The following is a 20,075-nucleotide window of genomic DNA, read 5'->3' as shown; positions in this document are numbered from 1 at the left end:
TATTTATGGAGTGCCTACTGTGTGCAAAGTGCCCTACTAATAGCAACTAAAGTTTTATTGGGTACTGTAATAATACAGCCAACTTTCATATCATATCCTGGGGAATGTTGGGGTAGAAGCTGAGGAAGCAACTAAGAAGAATGACAACCCCCCAAACATATGGGCCACTGAGCTTTGGCCTAGCAGATAAAACCTGAGTATTACCAAGAAAGAGCTTGGAAAACTTGAGACTCAAGGCCCAAGATCTTGAAAATAAAGGGGTGGGAAATGAGGCACGAATTGGGGAATCTGGGTGAAAAGCTAATAGAGGCACGAAGGGATGCTAGTAGATCCTGTGGGGGAGCCCTGAGGCACGACAATTCGGGGGAGGGCTGATGATCCTAAGTGTCTTGGGATGCTTTGTACACTGAGAGGCAGGTGATGGGTCGGGACAAAAGTTGGGGTGTGGTAGAGGCTTCCAGCGACGTTTTGAGGGAAGGATCTGGAGTGTTGGGTTTGAAAAGATTCAAGAGTATTTCGGAAAAGAAGGGGCGTGGCTGGAGTGCCCATCCAGGGGACCCACCCAGATCCTCGGGATCGACATTAGGGTAGTTGGGACAGGGAGTGCTGGCCAGGACTGGGGAGATATGTAGGTGGGGATCGGCCGGAGACCTGGCTGGCAACCGCCAGATTGGCGCTGGGATCAAGCGGCTGGAGGCTCCGCGGGGGGGGCGGTACGAGCTCCGGCTGCGGGCGGGAGGACCAGGGAGGAGGCGGCGGCTCCGAGAAGAACATGAATCAGCGGCGGCGGCAGCGGCGACGGCGGCGACGGCTGTGGAAGGAGCGCAGTGGCCCAGGAGTGGCCCCGCGGACCCCGCGCTGCTGACAGCGGCCACCGCGACACTCAGCGGGCGCGGGTCTCGGAGGCTCCGGCCGCAGCACCGCCCCACCCCCGGCCGGCCCCCGCCCCTCCCGCGGCCCTCCTCTCCCCTTCCTCCTCCTCCTCTCCTCCTTCCTCCGCCCTGGTCGCTCGCGGGCCGGGCCCGGCATGGTGCGGCGCCGACGCCGATGGCGCTGAGGCGGAGCATGGGGCGGTCGGGGCTCCCGCCGCTGCCGCCGCCGCCGCCGCCGCCGCAGCCGCTGCTGCTGCTGGCGGGTCTGGCCGCCCTGCTGCTCCCCGAGCCCGTGGCCGAAGGTAGGGGCTGGCCCTGGAGGCGGCGGGAAGCAGGGGCTGCGGAGGGGCGCGGCCGGGGTCGGAGCCCCGGGACCGTAGCCGAGTGAGCCCCGGGCCTGGGCGGGCCAGAGATTTGGGTGAGGGGACCAAAGCTGGATGGCCGAGCCTTGGGGACTGGCAGAGGGGGCGTAGCGGTGTGTTCGCTGTGGGATCTCGGGGCCCCCACCCCCAACTTTCTCTTGTCCGGGGCTCTTCGTGGGGAATGGAAAGGAAAGGAGTGGGGCTGTGGGCTCAGTGGTCAGCGGGGTTGTTTGGGACCGGATTTTCCCATCTCTATGTTCCTAGTTGTTGGCTCTCCCTTCTCAGCCCCGGGACCCCCATTCTGCCCACTGCACACACCAAGCTCTCGCTGAAACCACAGGGACTGGGGCTAAGCACCCAAGGGGCACCATTTAGGTACAGGGCTGTGATGGTGCGGGGTTACAGAAAACAGCTGGCATACTCCAGTTCCTGGCCCACTAAGCTTCCTGAAGTCTGGGATGTTGGAGAGGGTGGGCTGGGGCAAGGTTGCTAGTCTTTGTGGGGGTTAGCCTTGTGTTCCCACATAGCCACAGAGGCATTTGCCAGTCACAGGAGTGCTCCTTGCAGCATACTGGATCCTCAAGTTTACACTACACACCCCTGGGACTGCTGGGAGTGTATGGGGCATGAGACTGTCTCTCCTTGCCCTGTGACTGATCCTGCCAGGATGAAGGGAGTAGGGAAGAAACACATGCCAGAGCAGCAGGCAGGGAGCTGGCACCTTCTCTGGAGACAGCACTCCTTGTCATACCAGCCTCTCAGGGAAGGGAAAGGAAAGAGTGAGAAGTATTTACAAGCTGAAAGGTATGTGTCTCAGGATCAGAGAGAGCCCAGGATAGAGTCACACAGCATAGGGCAGGAAGAAGCAGGACTGGGTTTCAGATATGTGGATAGTTCACCTGCCCTTCTTTGCTTAAAAACATGCCAGGAGACTAAGAGGGTGTCTGTGTGTGCACACATGCAGAGGATAGTGTTCAGAGGGTGGCTTCTGTTGATGTGACAGTAGCTCAGGGGTCTTGGGCTCCCCATTCAGGGCCCCTCCCCTCCCTTCTACCTCCTACCTTCCTAGCACCCGCCCCTGCACACATTCAGGTATTAATAGAGCAGGCGGCTGCCAGGAAGGCTGCCATGTGTTTGATCTGACGTGGTTTTGCAGCCATATGTTCTCCACTTCAGGGGAGCACCCCCCTCCCTCCCTTCCTCAGCCTCCTTTCATTTGCCGGGGTGGGCTGCAGGGAGTTGCCAGCAGGAGTGCAGGTCTGGGCTGACACCCTGGGTGGAGAACTGGCTGCCTGTTGCACTGGCTGGGTATGGCATTCCCAGGGCAGAACCTGCCCCATGTGTGTAAGAATGCCCCACTGTTTCAGCCTAGCTTGTTTTCTTTTTAGTTTTTGGGCCTGAACTTAACGTTGCCCAGCAGGGAGGTATGGGGAGGAGGTTGTTTCCTCAGCTCTGGGGGGAGCTTGGCAGTGGCGGAAATGGTGCCTAGAGAGCCTGTTATGCCCCTTTCCACAGCTCAGGTCTAAGTCCCTTGTACACTGTCCTGCCTCTGCTTCTGTGGCCATTGGCTGAGAATGAGCCCTCTGACACAGAAGGTAGATTCTAGAAAAGGATGGGGGATATTTCTAGAGACAGGGGACCTCTTAAGCTGGCTGACACATTCTTCTTCCCACCTCACAGGCCTGAAACTCATGGGAGCCCCAGTGAAGCTGACAGTGTCTCAAGGGCAGCCGGTTAGTCTCAACTGCAGTGTGGAAGGGATGGAAGATCCTGAGATACAGTGGATGAAGGACGGGGCTGTGGTCCGGGGCCTGGATCAGATGTACATCTCAGTCAGCGAGCAGCACTGGATCGGCTTCCTCAGGTGCAGGACTGTGGGGGAAGGTGTGGGATGCCAGCCTGGGGACATTGGGAGCTGGGGCAATGCTGATGCCCGGAGGTCTGTGGTTTCTTTATTTGGCAACCTGTGAAAACTTCCAGAAGTTGGGGCAGGCTGAAACTATTGACTCTGCCCAGCAGAGCTGCTCCCCTTGACCCTGGGAGTTGAGCCTCCTATCCTGTTTCCACAGCCTGAAGTCAGTGGATCGTTCTGATGCGGGCCAGTACTGGTGCCAGGTGGAGGATGGGGGCGAAACTGAGACCTCCCCGCCAGTGTGGCTCACAGTAGAAGGTGAGGAGGCATGTGGGCATGTTGGCCGTGTGCTGGTGACCACACCACTGGAAACAAAAGCTCAGTGGAAGAAAGCTGCCTCACTGCCCTCTGGAGCCTGACTGTACCAGGCTCCAGGCCCACCCCAACATTGAAAGACCATATCTGCTGGAGTCTGGGTATTTGAGAACCAAGGGGCAACTAGGTCTCACAACCTACGGGATCAAGTCAGTTTCAGTTGTTTGAACAACAAACCTCAAGCACCCATCTGGGGCTGGACCCTGTTCTGCCAAGTGGCCAGGCTAGGAGGGGGAGAGATGGGGGAGGGGAGGAAAGATTCACAGCTGTGGGAGCTCAGAGCTGTTCAGCCCAGGAAAACAAGTGACTAAGAAAGTAACAAAGGGCTCTGAACTGGAGCTGGGTCCTGCCAGCGGAACTCTGCTCAAGCTTCTGCCCACTTTTCCTCTCTTTTTGCCCTTCCTCCAGCTCCACATCCTCTGCCCTCTCTCTTGCTATCAGAGTGGGTCTGGGAAGTGGGAATTTGCTGTGCCCCAGGGGACAGCATAAAGGGTATTCCTAAGGGAGGCACAGAAGAGCAGTCCTGTCATGCTAGGTGCCTGTTCTGCAGGTGACCCAATCAGAAGGGCCTGTGGGACCTTATGCAGAGAGGGTTTAAAATGGTAGCAAATTTGTGGTTGGGGAGCTGGAAGCTGAGAGGGAGCAAGGCTCACTCCCCATGTCTCTTTTCTCCCTAGGTGTGCCATTTTTCACTGTGGAGCCAAAAGATCTGGCAGTACCACCCAATGCCCCTTTCCAACTGTCTTGTGAGGCCGTGGGTCCCCCCGAACCAGTTACCATTATCTGGTGGAGAGGAGGCACAAAAGTTGGGGGACCTGCTCCCTCTCCTTCTGTTTTAAATGTAACAGGTAAGTAGCCTCAGGAGGGGCTTTGAACAGGGGTGGTAAGGTTGTCAGAGTTCAAATCTGCTTAAATGACTATTTGCTTTTGTGAGTGTCCAGAGCAGACTCTGGTGCCTGGGTGCGAGAGCTGCACCATAGCTAAGCTCATTAATCAGGTGTGCTAGGCCTGCTGGGTGGCGATCCTGCTGCACGTGCTTAAGGCGGATGCTGGAGCCTCGTTCCCTGGTTCATGAGAGTGTAGGCTGTGTACAGCTGGCCCTGGGAGATGAATTGGGTGGGACCAGGGGCACCCATTTCCCTTCCATCCCCCACTCTTCCCAAGGGAAGGAGCCAGGAACCAGCCCACGCAGAGCTAGGAGGAGTGTCTGGCAGATTTGCCTAGAAGACAGTCTCAGGCTGCAGAGTGGGGAATGGCCGGGGGAAGAAAATCAGGGAGGGGAGGCCAGCACAAAAATACAGGGCATCCTCTCCTCATAGCCCTTGCATTGTTTTCCTAAACATCTGTATCTGTGCACACCTCCACACAATGAGACTTAGAGCTGCCATACCTGCATACCCACCTGCACCCCAGGGTCCTCAGACACATGCCTCACATGCTTGTGAGGCTCACTTATCTGCGAAACAAAGTTAATGTTTCTGGTAGAGGCTTGAATTGGCCAGAAAAGATTGTTTTTCTGAGGTTGGTCTCATGAACGGGCAGGTGGGAGGGACAGGCTCTGATCTGCCAAGTGTCCTAGCAGTATGAATCTTGAAAAGAGGTGGACTGCAGGACCTGTTGGAAACGAGGACAGGTCCTGTTTAGGAGGTGCTGGGTTGCAGATTAGAAGGGGGGTTGGGTTTCCTTCTCTCTAGATGTGCGCAGTCGGACCCTCAGGCAGCCAGCCTGGTAATAAGCACTCACTGAACTCCTCCACACGCCACACTGTGCTAGGCATCACAGGGGATGGAGGGAATACAAAAGAAATAGAAGCCATCTGTCCAGCCCCCAAGGAATTAGACAAGACACATGCATGAGGAGCCAAGAGCTATTGCAAGACAAAGAATCTGCAGATACAGCAATGATGTGGCACAGAGCAAACACAGAAGGGCTCTGGAATGTGCAATAATGGAGTGGCCAGAAAGGGGAGGCAGTCTTGTGCTGTGTTTTGGAGATGGGATTGAGGTGGGAGGATGGGATAGCACTTCTCAAGTGCTTACTGTGTGCCATGCACTTTACATCATTTGGTTCTCACAGTTCTCCCATTTGGGAGATGAGAAGACGGAAGTCCAGTCTTTGGATTTATACCCAGGCCCGTTAGACTCCAAAGCCCCTGTTTGTTCTGCTGTAACCCCACTAGCCTCTTCTTTTGGCTGTAGGGAATTTTAGGATATTTAAGATCTGGAGCCTAAGTATCTACCTTCCCCAATCTCAGTCTGAGTGGGAGTTGCTGCTTGGTAGGGGGGCTGACTGTGGTTTTCTGGCCCCAGGGGTGACCCAGAGCACTGTGTTCTCCTGTGAAGCTCACAACCTGAAAGGCCTGGCCTCTTCTCGCCCAGCCACGATTCGGCTCCAAGGTAGGACTGGTGAGGAGAGAGGGTAGGTGAGCCAGGGGCGTTCTTGGCAAGCTGTGCAGCAGTGGGTAAAGGCAGAATCATTTGGTGTTCCAGCTCTTTTCAGCCCTGCTGGGATCTGAGGGATGAGGGGTTAATTGGCATAGCTCCATTCCTAGTGGGAGCACCTGAGACCCTGCTGAGGCTGAGATGAGAATAGAAACCTGACGTCAGAGCAGATTTCCCATCATAGAGCAGAGCCCTTGGGAGGGAGGGAGAGGGAACCAGCAGGAGGTGGTCAAGGTTCATGCCCAACCTTGCTTCTGCCAGCCCTTGTGGAGGGCCTGGAGGAGGGGAAAACAGCCTGGCTGGATGATGGAGGAGACCCAAAGGACTGTGTTCACAGAGGGAGGGGAGGAGGGCTGAGGAGAGCCAGCTTGTGGAGGAATGGGCTGTGTCTGCAGGGCCTTCCTCTCCCAAGGCCGAGGTACTGCCTCCACCCGCTATCTTATTCTTTTCCTTGGTCAGACAGGGCCCCTGATTCAGGGAGCAGCAACCTCTCTCCACAGCCTAGGCACTCTCCTGGGCATGAGCATCTGTGTCCTACTGTTTGCTTGGCTTGTGGATATTGCTGTGGTCCTGGGAGTGACGAGTAGTCATCTTTAGTTTAAAGGGGACGGACCCTAGGGAGGGAGGGACTCCAGATTTGATTCCCATGTCGTCGTCGTCTGTTCTCTCCTCTCGTATCCTTCCTGGGCACTGAACTCTAGGACACTGACTCTGAGTTCCCATCCACAGCACTGCCCGCAGCCCCCTTCAACATCACCGTGACAAAGCTCTCCAGCAACAATGCTAGTGTGGCCTGGGTGCCAGGTGCTGACGGCCGAGCTGTGCTCCAATCCTGTACAGTCCAGGTAAACTAAGAGGGCGGATAGGCACCCTTGGCCTTGTTAATTCTGGCTGCCTCCGTGGCACTGTGTGGACAGTGGTATCACACTAACTACCACTAGACTTTCCCATGGAGCTTGGTCTCCAGCTCCATTTAGGTGTCGTTCTCTTACCAGGAACAGTGCAGTTCACTGCCTCTTATAATAGGCGGCTCTGGCAACCAAGTGACTCTGCAGAGTGGCTGAAACCCATGCATTCTTCAGGCTGGAAAGCAAATCACTAAAGCAGATTTGGGGTGTCTAGAAGGTTTTTTTTATGTTGACGAAACTCAAACCTTTGATTTATCTAATATCGACTCTTTCATGCCCCACCCCCTGACTCATGTCAAACAGAACAAGGGGACTAGGAGGGCTTCTAAGCCCCGGAGTGAAAAACCTGGGTAAGGCAACACTAAAAGCAAGAAATAATACAAGCTTATTTGTTCTCAGACATTTGCCCAAAGGGTATTATTTAATGAGTGCTGGGGAAACTGTTCTAGGCGGTTCCCCCAGGAAGCAAAAGCCCTTGCTCTGGGCTTTACCATTTAGAGGACACTACTGTGACCCTCGTTGACTCCCTTTAGCCCTTGCCCCTGGGCAAGTGGGACATGCCTATCTAGATCATGGGGACAACTCCCCGGCTTCCCAACGACCATACAACATCATAGTCTAGATAGTCAAGATTTCTTGTACATGGCGAGTCTGCCCAGGACTATATGGGCCTCTTCCATGCTCTGTCCTTGGGAGGGTATGATATGTGCATTTCTATACCCAAAGGACACCCATTTGTGTTGGGGGAGGTGGGTATGAAACAGTATTTTTACACTCATGCACATGACAGCTCTCGAGGTATAGATCCTTATGTCACCACATTCTGGCTTGAGAGTCCAAGGATTTGGAGATTATAAATACAAGCCTGATCTTCCAGGTTGTTTTGAAGCTTGTTTGTCAATATATTAAGATAGAAAATATTTTATTTAATAATTTGTGCCTGACCAGGTGGTGGTGCAGTGGATAGAGCATTGACCTAGGACGGTAAGGACCCAGGTTTGAAACCCCAAGGTCACCCGTGGGTTCATCCAACTTGAGTACAGGGTCACCAGCTTGAGTGTGAGATCATAGACATGACTCCATAGTCACTGGCTTGAGCCCAAAGGTCGCTGGCTTGAAGCCCAAGGCCATTGGCTTAAGCAAGGGGCCACTGGCTCAGCTGGAGTTCTCCAGGCACGTATGAGAAAGCAATCAAGGAACAACTAAAGTGTCGCAACTACGAGTTGATGCTTCTCATCTCTCTCCCTCCCTGTCTGTCCCTGCCCCTCTCTCTTTCTCTCTCTCTCTTGCTTGCTTGCTTAAAAAAAATGTTAGCTGATTTATAACATAAGTATTAAATGGAGCCATATGGTACACGATCTCCATTTGTACTGTTGCCTTGGGCTCCCAAATTGGGAGGTGAAGGCCTGGCTCACGATGCCCAAGGCTCCCTTGAGAAGCTCTGAGACTCTGAGCTGGCTGGCATACAGACAGTTACAATAAGTGGTAACTACCCTAATCAAGTTATGCACCAAGCACAAAGGGACACGAACTTTCTGCAGTAGTTGAGAAAGGCTTTCACAGAGAAAGTGGTATTTGTGTTGAGTGTTAAAGGATGAGTTGCACTTTGCTAAGAAGAGCAGGTCATTCTAAGCAAAGGGAACAGCATTTGCAAAGGCACAGAGGTATGGAAACTGGTGTATTATTGGCGGGGTGGTGGTGGTGGAAAGGGGTGGGTTGTGTTTTCTGATAGACGTAGAAGAGGCATTAGCTCCCCCCCAAACCCATACCCATACCCATACCACATCTGTCTCCCTCTACATCATTAATTTTCTGCTTTTCTGTAGGTGACGCAGGCCCCAGGAGGCTGGGAGGTCCTGGCTGTCGTGGTCCCTGTGCCGCCTTTTACCTGCCTTCTCCGGGACCTGGCACCTGCCACCAATTACAGCCTCAGGGTGCGCTGTGCCAATGCCTTGGGGCCTTCTCCATATGCTGATTGGGTGCCCTTTCAGACAAAGGGTCTAGGTAAAAGGACTTGCAGAGCGGAGTGGCTGGGCAAGGCTGGAGTGGGGGAGGGGCCATGTTGGTTCCTGTTCTGAATGGAGTTGATTGGGAGAGGAGCTACCAGAGGGAGCTTTACACATGATTTGGCAAACACTGAGTGCCTGCAGCATACTTGTGAACTAGATAAATCCTACCCTTCTCCCAAGCAGCTCTAGTTTTAGTGAATGGAATAGATAAACTAGATAGAACAGATAAAGAGAGTTCCTCAGGGTGGTTCAAGAAAACTTTCATAAAGAGATCTGCGGTGTGATTAAGGAAGAAGCCTTGTTTGGGGGGAAAATCTCACTGCAGGAAGAGGGGACAGTGAAGCTGACTGGTGGTGGCACAGGAGATAGAGTGTCGACCTGGAACGCTGAGGTCCCAGGTTCAAAACACCAAAGTCACCAGCTTGGGTGTGGGGTTGCCAGCTTGAGTGTGAGATCATAGACATGACCTCATGGTCGTTGGCTTGAGCAAGGGATCACTGGCTCAGCTGGAGCACCCTGTCAAAGCACATATGAGAAGCAATCAATGAACAACTAAAGTGCTGCAACTATAAGTTGATGCTTCTCATCTCTATGCCTTCCTGTCTGTCTTGTCTGTCTCTAAATAAATAAGAAGAGGGCACAGTGAGTGCAAAGACCTGCATGGCAGGAACTTATTTGGCATTCTCTAGCAACTCCAAGGAGACTGGCAGGATGTGGCTGAGGCAGTCACCAAGGTGATTAAGAGCAACACTGTCTAGCAGGGGTGCTGCCATTGCTAAGCCCTCCTCCCTAGGACATGGGTGAGAGTAGTCAGAACTAGTAGGCAAGCTCTTCCCCTACCTGTTGCTCACTGAGCTGTTTAGGCAAGCTCTTCCCCTACCTATTGCTCACTGAGCTGTTTAGTTCTTGGGAGTTGGCTCCAAAGGCCAGCATGGGATAGTGATGGTGGGAAGGGTAAGGCTTTTAGCATCCTCCTCTCTTTGGGTACAGCACCAGCCAGCGCTCCCCAGAACCTCCATGCCATCCGCACAGACTCAGGCCTCATCCTGGAGTGGGAAGAAGTGATCCCTGAGGGCCCGTTTGAAAGCCCTCTGGGATCCTACAAACTATCTTGGGTTCAAGACAACGGAACCCAGGTAAGAGAAGACAGAAGCCTCTACCCTCTAGGTTTACCAGTGACCTCTCAAGGGCTCTAAGGCCTTTGGCTTAAGAATAGCTGCCCTTGGTAGGCCTGGGGCCCTGGTGGGCCTCCCACCACCCCAGGAAGTTCACTCCTCCTGCCTGCCTTCCCCTGCAGGTTGTGCTTTTTATTGGATTATGTTTCCTGTTAGGATTGCATCCATTGGCTACTTTGTTTATAACGCAGGAAGCACATTTCTGCACAAACTGGGGGAGGGCACAGAAAGGACCTTATCCAGAGTCCAGTTTCCTCCCATCCCCCACCTCTGTGTTCCCGGGACTGAGCCTTATTTGTGTTCAGGAAAGGCATCTGTAGCCTGGAGCAGGAATGTGATAAGTTCAAGCTGGTATGTTCCTAGCTGGGCCTTTTTCTGCCTTCAGGCCCCAGCTAGAGGCCTTTTCCTCAGACCCAGTGTGGGATGGGGGCTTTTCTTGGCTGCAGGGTGAACTGATAGTGGAGGGGACCTGGGCCAACTTGACGGTTTGGGATCCCCAGAAGGACCTGATTGTGCGCGTGTGCGTCTCCAATGCAGTTGGCTGTGGGCCTTGGAGTCAGCCACTGGTGGTCTCTTCTCATGACCACGCAGGTGAGGCCTGTAGAGGGAGGGGACAGGATGAGGCATGTCAAGGGCACCCTAGACTAGTGGTAGGAGGCTGACAGCACTTTACTTCCCAGTAGGCCCAAAAACTCAGAGTCAAGCAGTTGAGGCTTGGGTTGAGCCTCATCTTACACTACATCTCATTCTCTGGTTGTGCGTCGGCCTCAGGAGCCAGGGCCAGTCACTGACAGGGTAGGGGCTCTCAAGGCTTCCTTTGGAGCCTCTTACCACTTGGGACCTGACATGGCTTAGGGAGTCTCTTGACCAGGTCAGAGGGCCATCACTGGAAAGTTTTAAAGGGACTCCTAGGTGTCAGCCTTCCTCATACCCCTGTCTCCCACAGGGCAGCAGGGCCCTCCCCAGAGCCGCGCATCCTGGGTGCCTGTGGTCCTGGGTGTGCTGACAGCGCTGGTGACCGCTGCTGCCCTGGCCCTCATCCTTCTTCGAAAGAGGCGGAAGGAGACGCGGTTCGGGTAAGGGGTAGGGACACGGAGAGAGCGGCAGGTGATGACTGAAGAATTTGGAGCTGACTCGAAGTCCTGGGTTTCCCTTTTAGGCAAGCTTTTGACAGTGTCATGGCCCGAGGGGAGCCGGCCGTTCACTTCCGGGCAGCCCGATCCTTCAATCGGGAAAGGCCTGAACGCATTGAGGCCACATGTGAGTTATGGGGAATCGTACAAGGGAAGAATGAGCTATCTTGTGCCCCTATCTGTATTCCTTTTACTAATTCATTAATTTGACCAATACATCTGAACCTTGATGAGTCCCAAGCATACCGTATAGAAAAGACACTCAGATCTTACTCTTGTGGAGGTCACCATTCTAGCTGTGGGAGAGCTAAACTAATCCCATCTCTGCTCTGTGGATGGAGTCTGCGGTGTAGGAGGCAGATTGGAGTTTGGATCAGGAACCAAAGGGGTCCCTCTCCTTTCACCACCCTCTCCCCAACAGTGGACAGCTTGGGCATTAGCGATGAACTGAAGGACAAGCTGGAGGATGTGCTCATCCCAGAGCAGCAGTTCACCCTGGGCCGGATGTTGGGCAAAGGTACCCAGACCTGTGCAGAGATGGACATGAGTGGAGTTTGCCATGTCTGAGTGTGTTTGGTTGCTCCGATCACCTTGAGGGTATGGATTTGGGATATGGTTATAAACGCCCGAGTTTGGTATGCATGGGGGAATGGTAGCTGGAAACGAGGAGTGCTGAAGAGGAGTCACTCCCAGCATACTTTGCTTTGTCTGTGGATGAGGAAGCCTCCACCAGTGGCCCCAGAGTTTAGTGAGTTTGTGTCCCTATGGAGGATCACCTGGGAGGTATAGGGGTGGAGGACGGGAGGGTGAGGGGACCAACCATAATTTTGATTGGTTTGTAGGAGAGTTTGGTTCAGTGCGGGAGGCCCAGCTGAAGCAGGAGGATGGCTCCTTTGTGAAAGTGGCAGTAAAGATGCTTAAAGGTGAGTGAAGAATAGCAGATGTAGAGTGAGGGCATCACTTGAGAGGATGAAAGTGGTGACTGGTCCTGAAGCAGGCTCTGCTGGGCCCCCAGACTTCCCCAAAAGAGTTAGTCAGCACTAACTGAGATGCCACGTGAATAATTCACAGGCCTGAACCCACAGACATCCGTGCCCAGCCTTTGCTCTCTGCCATCAGCAGTGACTGGCCTCTGAACTCAGAGTGATGAAAGCTGTGGTTGGATGAGCTGCTCGGTTGTACCAAGGGAAGGCATTAGCAAGTGGAGAAGTTGTTAAATAGCACCGCTCCTATAGCACGTTCTCCTGTTCAGGACCAGACTGTTTCCTGGGCTCCCCGGGAAGCCAAGGACATCTGAAGGACTAGGCCTTGGAGTCTTGGGTCAGAACTGGGGACATATCTTCCTCATTTCCTCCCTCCCATCCTTTTCTCCCAGCTGACATCATTGCCTCAAGCGACATTGAAGAGTTCCTCAGAGAAGCGGCTTGCATGAAGGAATTTGACCACCCACATGTGGCCAAGCTTGTTGGTGAGCTCCTTCTTAGGGGAGGCAGATACAAAATAAGGCTAAAACTGTGCTCCCTAAAGATAGCCTGTGGAAGAGAAGTTCAGACTTACCTGGTGAGTAAGCAGATTGTAAAATAGCTAGGATGTCCTGGCTGAAATCTGAGCAGTCTCCAGGTAAGGAGTTTAGTTTGTAGACCTTATACCAAAGGTCTGCACATGGAGGAGGAGGAGGAGACTCAGAAGATGCTCCCAAGATACGGGTAGTTACCAGGCCAGTGTGAAACTTGTGGGGAAAGAGGTAGCAGAGCCAGGGCTAGAGGGTAGGACCCGGCAAGTAGAGGTTTATGCAGACACTTGAACCATCCTTTGACCATTATGTGCCCTGCTCCTGACTCTTGCTTATTCCCAGGGGTCAGCCTCCGGAGCAGGGCCAAAGGCCGTCTCCCCATCCCCATGGTCATCCTGCCCTTCATGAAGCACGGGGACTTGCACGCCTTCCTGCTTGCCTCCCGGATTGGGGAAAACCCCTTTGTGAGTGATTTGGGGTGGGAGTGGCCAGGAGCTGGAAAGGGACAAAGACCCTGGGAATGAGGCTGTCTGGGTAGGGAGGGCCAATTGAACTGGTTGGGCTCTGAGTTTGCCTTTTTATGCTTAATGGGAATTATGGGCCAGGCAAGGACCCTTTCTGGGAGAAAAGACCTCTGGAGCCCCAAATTGGGGAAGTCTTGATTCCTGGGCACTTTGGAAGATTTGCCAAAGCTTCCTTGTTTTGGGAAGCCCCTCTATCCTCTTCCTTTCAGTGATTCCAAGGACAGTTGTCAGGCTTTCTGGCCAGGGATCCCCGTTTATCACACTCTGACTGGGTTGGCAGATCCAGCCTGAGCTTGCTCTGTCTATCCTCCAGAACCTGCCCCTGCAGACTCTGATTCAGTTCATGGTGGACATTGCCTGCGGCATGGAGTACCTGAGCTCCCGGAACTTTATCCACCGAGACCTGGCTGCTCGGAATTGCATGTATGTGAATTTTGGGGTCTCGGAGGTGGGAGGGAGTGGCGAGTGCCAGGAGGAGCTGGCTAATGGTCAGCTCTTGCCTGGGGCAGTATGTTCTGTGCGAGGGGACAGCTTAGGAATGAGAAGATGCCTGACTTTATTAGGGCTGCCAGCATGACCCCCTCCTTTAATACGCCTCACAGGCTGGCAGAAGACATGACTGTATGTGTGGCCGACTTCGGGCTCTCCCGGAAGATCTACAGTGGGGACTACTATCGTCAGGGCTGTGCCTCCAAACTGCCTGTCAAGTGGCTGGCCCTGGAGAGCCTGGCTGACAGCCTGTATACTGTGCAGAGTGATGTGGTGAGTATGGTGGCACAGTGAGGCTTGGTGGTAATGGAAGTAGTATGGACTAGTGTGTGGGTGGGCCTGGAGGGTTTTCAAGGGCTCAGCCAGGTTAGTGCTCTGAGCTGTGGATGCCTTGTATGAAGCCCCTGAGCCCCAAGATGTGCTTGCTTCGGGGCTCTGCCTAGCTGAGGTAGCCTAGTGACACCTTTCCTCCCACCTCGATTCTGTCCCAGTGGGCCTTCGGGGTGACCATGTGGGAGATCATGACTCGTGGGCAGACACCCTATGCTGGCATCGAGAATGCTGAGATTTACAACTACCTCATTGGCGGGAACCGCCTGAAACAGCCTCTGGACTGTATAGAGGACGTGTAAGTATCCCGGGAAGGGGCTTCTGGGAGGAAAGAGGAATTTAAAGTTTCAGCTAATGGCTATGTGCTGCTCATAACCTTGTTAGACCTTTTTTTTTTTTTGAAATGTTCTTGTCATTCATTAGGGGGAAGACTGACCTCCACCCCAAACCTCTTTATCTACCACCTCCCTATTTTCTTTCTTTCCTCCTTTCCCATCTCATATTTCTTGCTCCAGACTTTTCCTGTCGCTCTATTTTCTCCAGTTTCCAGGGAGAACCAGGAGCCCTGAAGACAAGTTATAGGGGTGAGCAGCAGTCAGTGCTGTCACCATCTCCCCACCCCCACTCCTGCTCAGTTTCCAGCTAGTCTAAGAAGACCTTTTCCCTGCCTGGGGAGCTTTCCCTGCCTGGGGAGCTTTCCCTCCCTCTCAGAGAGGGCTGCACAGGGAAAGAACTGCTGCTCCATCACATTCCTTGTTTGACAAGGAGGGGGCGTTGGGGGCGGGAGTTGGGTTCCTTTCTTGTCTTAGCCTCTTGGGAGTGGAGGGATTCCCTCCCATCGGTACTAGAGAAAAGGCCCTCTGGGGGCCCAGGTAGTCTCTGGCTTGCATGGGGTAAGGGAATAATACTAGAACAAATCAGTTAGCATGGTTAAGAGGCACTTTTTTTCCCCCCAAGTGAGAGGAAGGGAGATAGTGAGGCAGTCTCGCATGTGCCCTGACTGGGATCCACCCGGCAACCCCGACTATGGCCAATCCAGGGGTCTCCAAACTTTTTTTTTTTTTTTGTATTTTTCTGAAGCTGGAAATGGGGAGGCAGTCAGACAGACTCCCGCATGCGCCTGACCGGGATCCACCCGGCACGCCCACCAGGGGGCGATGCTCTGCCCATCTGGGGCGTCGCTCTTTGGCGACCAGAGCCATTCTAGTGCCTGGAGCAGAGGCCAAGGAGCCATCCCCAGTGCCCAGGCCATCTTTTGCTCCAATGGAGCCTCGGCTGAGGGAGGGGAAGAGAGAGACAGAGAGGAAGGAGAGGGGGAGGGGTGGAGAAGCAGATGGGCGCTTCTCCTGTGTGCCCTGGCCGGGAATCGAACCCGGGACTTCCGCACGCCAGGCCGACGCTCTACCACTGAGCCAACCGGCCAGGGCCGGGGTCTCCAAACTTTTTACACAGGGGGCCAGTTCACTGTCCCTCAGACCATTGGAGGGCTGCCAAATACAGTGGTCCTCTCACTGACCACCAATGAAAGAGGTGCCCCTTCCAGAAGTGCAGTGGGGGCTGGATAAATGGCCTCAGGGGGCCGCATTGCCTGCTGTAGTTTGGGGATGCCTGGAGCTATTCTTAGCATCTGACCTTAATGCACTCAGACCAGCCGAGCTATCCTCAGTGCCCAGGGCCATGCTTAAACCAATCAAGACACTGGCTGCAGGAGGGGAAGAGGGGGAGAGAAGGAAAAGACGGAGGGGGAGAGAAGTAGATGGTCACTTCTCCTGTGTGCCCTGACTGGGAATTGAACCCGGGGCGTCCATACGCTGGGCTGACACTCTATCCACTGAGCAACCAGCCAGGGCCAAGAGACACGTTTTCTAAAATGATAGGGATCTAGGTTCAAACCCCAGCTTATCAACTTAATAACTGTGTGACATTGGTCATATTACTTAACCTCTTTAATCCCCGTTCCTCATCTACAGTATGGGGGTTAATAATAGTCTTTTCCTCATAGGATTAGAGGAGGATTACCTCTGTTTCTTGTGGAATTAGACCTCCAGTGGTCCGAGAATGTGGACAGGTAGAGGAAGGCTCAGCCTGAATGATGGGGTCCTCTTTTTCTAGGGCAGTGGGTTCAAAGTGCCCTGAGCCTGTACTGTGTGGGTAAGAGAGAAATCTGAGTCATGAACCAGACCCTACCCCTCCTATTCATTCAGCAGAGCTCAGGGCATGGCAGGGCAGGAAGCTTGGGTCATCCTTTGGCTGCAGCCTGCCTCGGACTCGAGCCGCAGAGAGTCTGCTGGGCAGTGGGGACCAGTCCCTGGCTTAGTCTCCCGGGCAGGAGCTAGTGTTGTCAATAGAGAGTGGGCAGTTGCTGGCCTTGCACCAGGCAGCCTGGTGGACAGGTGCCAGTTGGCTCCTGGTACAGCCTTGACAATGTATCCCAGCCTGGCCATGGACTGATGGCCCCAGACCATTCCCACGGCCTACTCCGTGTCTGGCATGGTTTCCTCCCATCACTGGAGGCCCCTGTCAGGAAGGCTGCTGTGTAGGGAGTGTTTGGAGCTTTTATTTTGGGCACAGGCAAGAGAGTCGGGCATTTGCTGTTTCTAACTAATCTGATTTCAGCCCCTTCCCATTAGTTCTTTTTTTCTCTCCTTAGCTTGAGTCATGTGCTAGGAACAGGGTAAGACCTCAGAGAATCTGTAAGGTTCTTGAAATTCTATGTCAAAAGTGTTTCTGCCAGGGGAAGAGGGCTGGAGCTTTTCTTAGATTCTCAAAGGTAACCGTGAACAAAGAGGATTTAAGACTGCCTGAATGGGGGAGGAGTTAAGACAAAGGGTAGGTGCTGAAATCCACATTCCAGGCTGTGTTCTGCAAGATAAAAACACTGCTGGTACTTCCTCCCAAGATAGAATAGGAGGGACTCTAGAGCCAACCCACCTGGCTTCCAATTGCTTCTTTATGACTTTCTGCCTGTGTGACCTTGGTCAAGGTTCTTAACCTCTCTGTGCCTCAGTTTCCACATTGATAGAGTGGGAATCACTTACTTCATAGGGTTGTTGTGAGAATTAAATAATAAACGTAAAATGCTTAGAACAGTTCCTGATACATGATAAGCCCTATACATGACTGTGTTAAATTAAATTTTTTATATATATATATTTATTTATTTATTTTTATTTTATTTTTTTTACAGAGACATTGAGAGAGTCAGGGAGAGGAATAGGCAGGGACAGACAGACAGGAATGGAGAGAGATGAAAAGCATCATCAGTTTTTCGTTGCGACACCTTAGTTGTTCATTGATTGCTTTCTCATATGTGCCTTGACCGTGGGGCTACAGTAGACTGAGTAACCCCTTGCTTGAGCCAGCGACCTTGGGTCCAAGCTGGTGAGCTTTTTTTCTTTCTTTCTTTTTTTTTTTTTTTGCTCAAGCTAGATGAGCCCACGCTCAAGCTGGCGACCTCGGGGTCTTGAACCTGGGTCCTCCACATCCCAGTCCGACGCTCTATTTACTGCGCCACCGCCTGGTCAGGCAAATTAAATTTTTTTTAAGTCCTGGTTTTGTATGATTAAGGGGCCTCTGCTTTTGAGGGAGGGGCCATCCTTCCCCTTTCTTCTGGCTCCTCACGACCTTCCCTCACCCTTCTGTCTGCCCCAGGTATGAGCTCATGTACCAGTGCTGGAATGCCGACCCCAAGCAGCGCCCAAGCTTCACATGCCTGCGAATGGAGCTGGAAAACATTCTGGGCCACCTGTCTGTGCTGTCCACCAGCCAGGACCCCTTGTACATCAACCTTGAGAGAGCTGAAGAGCCAGCTGAGGGTGGCAGCCTGGAGCTGCCTGGTGGGGACCAGGCCAATGGCAGCAGTGGCATGGGCGCAGTGGAGGGTACCCCCAGTGACTATCGGTACATCCTCAGCCCTGGAGGGCTAGCTGAGCAGCCCAGGCAGGAGGAGCAGCAGCCAGGAAGCCCCGTCGAGTCCCAGAGGCTACTGCTGCTGCAGCAAGGGCTACTGCCCCACAGTAGCTGTTAGCCTCCAGGCAGAGGGCATCTGGGGCCATGTGGCTGGCTCTGCTGGCTGACCCAGCCCCATCTGACCCCAGCCCAGGCAGCAAGGCATGGAGGCTCCTGTGGTAGTCTTCCCAAGCTGTGCTGGAAGCCTGGACTGACCAAATCGCCCAATCCCAGTTCTTCCTGCAGCCACTCTGTGGCCAGCCTGGTCCCCTCAATTTAGGCCTTGGCTGTGTAGAGGTGGGGCCAGGCTTAGTTGTCTAAACCCAGACAGCTGGCAGGAGTGGGTGGTTATGTTTCCATGGTTACCATGGGTGTAGAAAGGAGTTGGGGGAGAGTACATCTAGCCCTGTGGGCTCCTACTTTCCTGGCTGAGCTGCCTCTGCCGCTTCGGTGCATGCATTGAGGTGTTTCTGGCTTGGGGACCCAGCTGTGCCCATGCTTGCGGTTTAAATGCCCAGGTTTGCTCCTCCTCACATAGAGATGCCCTTGTATTTTTTCCCTTTAGGTGAGAGTTGGTAAGGGCTTGGTACAGTCAGAACCTAAGCCAGTGTTAGGAGGCAGTGGGACATTCTCAGGTCTGAATCATTGTCACCTTCCTGATTACCAACTCTGCTTAGGCCAGGTCACAGTGAGGCATGCTGGGTTACCACAGGCTACCATTTGCCCAATTTCTAAAGGCAATGCCCTGAGCCTGGCAAGAAGGGGTGCTGAGGGATTGTTCAGGAATTAGTGAGGCCAGAGAGGAAACCAGGAGCCCCTCTTCATGCCCTTTCATAGTGTGTCTAAGCATGCTACCAAATCCCGAAATATCCCAAGACTAACAAAGGCAGCTGTGTCCGATCCCAGTCCTTCCACACAGCATCCCTTAGTCCCAGCTCCCCCTCTAACAGATCGTCTTCTGTCCCAGGTCTTCAGAGACAGAAAGAAAACAGGCCTGATGGTTGGTGTGGGTGAGGGGGAGTTACTGGAGCCTGGACCCCAGTCCTGGTTGGGGAAGTGCATGGGGTGGGCCCTTGTTGTTAGGGACATTTCCTTGCTGTTAGGGGCATTTCCAAACTGTTAGATGCTGTTTAAAAGCAGAAATAAAGTTGAAGACTAAATACCCATGGCTTTGTCTCTTAAATGTTTACTTTTCCAGATCACAAAAATGAAGCATCTCTACATAGAGAAAAGTCTGGAAAGACATATGCCAAAATGTTAACAGCTGTTAACTTCACATGATGTGATTAAGGAGGCTTTTCAAGGTTTTTGCATTGAGCACAAACTGCTTTTGTAATTAGAGAAGACCTCAAAGAATCTTTATTAAACATAATACATAGTCATTGTAGACAGTTGGGAAAATGCAGAAAATAATTTAAAAACTGCTAACTACCTATATCCTATCACCTAGAAATAACCACCTTTTGGAAAATGCAAATGTTTTGAAAGAGTTCTTCACCTTGAACAAATGCAAACTGCTTTGGCTGTCTCCTAGCCTCTCTCAGACTTTTCCTTCTATCATTGGTTGTGGAGACTTTTGTTCTCACTTTCACACTGTTGCCTGGAGCCAGGGGAAACTGGGGAGAATTGGGCAAAGAGAATGGTGAGCCTCTTGATTAGAAATAAGAGCGATGAAGTTTGTGCTTCCCAGTACTTCCACCTGAAAATTTTAGTTTAGAGGCTTTTAGCGTCAGCTCATGGGAACCTGCAGCTGGTGGCATGAGAAACAGGCCCAGGGTTGTGCTGAGAGCTGTGGGGAAACTGGGCGGGACACGGGTATTACACTGCTGACTAAGGGTAATGGAATGAGACAGGTGCTTCTGAAAACAAATATCCTGAAAAACCTGTTGCTGACGCTCCGGATTCTGGTTCCCACATGGATCATGACACCTGAATTGATTTCAGGGAAGTGGCTTTCAGAATGTTTTCTGCTGTGATTATCCTTAACTGCAAGTTATATCTATGAGGTGGGAGTTACTGATTGAGAAGACCTGTACACATTTTTTTAAAAAGATTTTATTTATTGATTTTAGAGAGTAGAAAAGAGGACAGGAGCAGGAAGCGTCAACTCAGTAGTTGCTTCTTGTATGTGCCTTGACCAGGCA

The 20,075-nt window shown here is 52.8% G+C and overlaps 1 protein-coding gene across 1 annotated transcript; it reads left to right on the top strand.

Moving 5' to 3' along the window:
- Positions 1–647: 647 nt before the first annotated feature.
- Positions 648–19,095, top strand: TYRO3 (TYRO3 protein tyrosine kinase). The gene is made up of 19 exons (XM_066277003.1): positions 648–1,174; positions 2,915–3,098; positions 3,304–3,404; positions 4,139–4,309; positions 5,771–5,857; positions 6,632–6,747; positions 8,637–8,814; positions 9,810–9,955; positions 10,441–10,585; positions 10,941–11,070; positions 11,154–11,254; positions 11,549–11,644; positions 11,970–12,050; positions 12,503–12,595; positions 12,983–13,104; positions 13,478–13,587; positions 13,767–13,926; positions 14,145–14,281; positions 17,635–19,095. The coding sequence occupies exons 1-19, from the start codon at positions 1,048–1,050 to the stop codon at positions 18,008–18,010; spliced, it is 2,661 nt and encodes an 886-aa protein (XP_066133100.1). The 5' UTR covers positions 648–1,047; the 3' UTR covers positions 18,011–19,095.
- Positions 19,096–20,075: the final 980 nt, after the last annotated feature.

The sequence above is a fragment of the Saccopteryx bilineata genome, chromosome 4, assembly GCF_036850765.1.
Source record: "Saccopteryx bilineata isolate mSacBil1 chromosome 4, mSacBil1_pri_phased_curated, whole genome shotgun sequence".
NCBI classification, from domain to species: domain Eukaryota; kingdom Metazoa; phylum Chordata; class Mammalia; order Chiroptera; family Emballonuridae; genus Saccopteryx; species Saccopteryx bilineata.
This window is presented reverse-complemented; position numbering and strand designations above follow the sequence as displayed.

What these genes read in the sequence shown, in the direction of transcription:
- TYRO3 (XM_066277003.1), top strand. Translation starts at nt 1,048, where the DNA reads ATGGCGCTGAGGCGGAGCATGGGGCGGTCGGGGCTCCCGCCGCTGCCG. An exon ending in CGGAAGGAGACGCGGTTCGG is followed by an intron (nt 11,071 to 11,153) that starts GTAAGGGGTAGG and finishes TTTCCCTTTTAG; the next exon opens with GCAAGCTTTTGACAGTGTCA. An exon ending in GGGCCGGATGTTGGGCAAAG is followed by an intron (nt 11,645 to 11,969) that starts GTACCCAGACCT and finishes ATTGGTTTGTAG; the next exon opens with GAGAGTTTGGTTCAGTGCGG.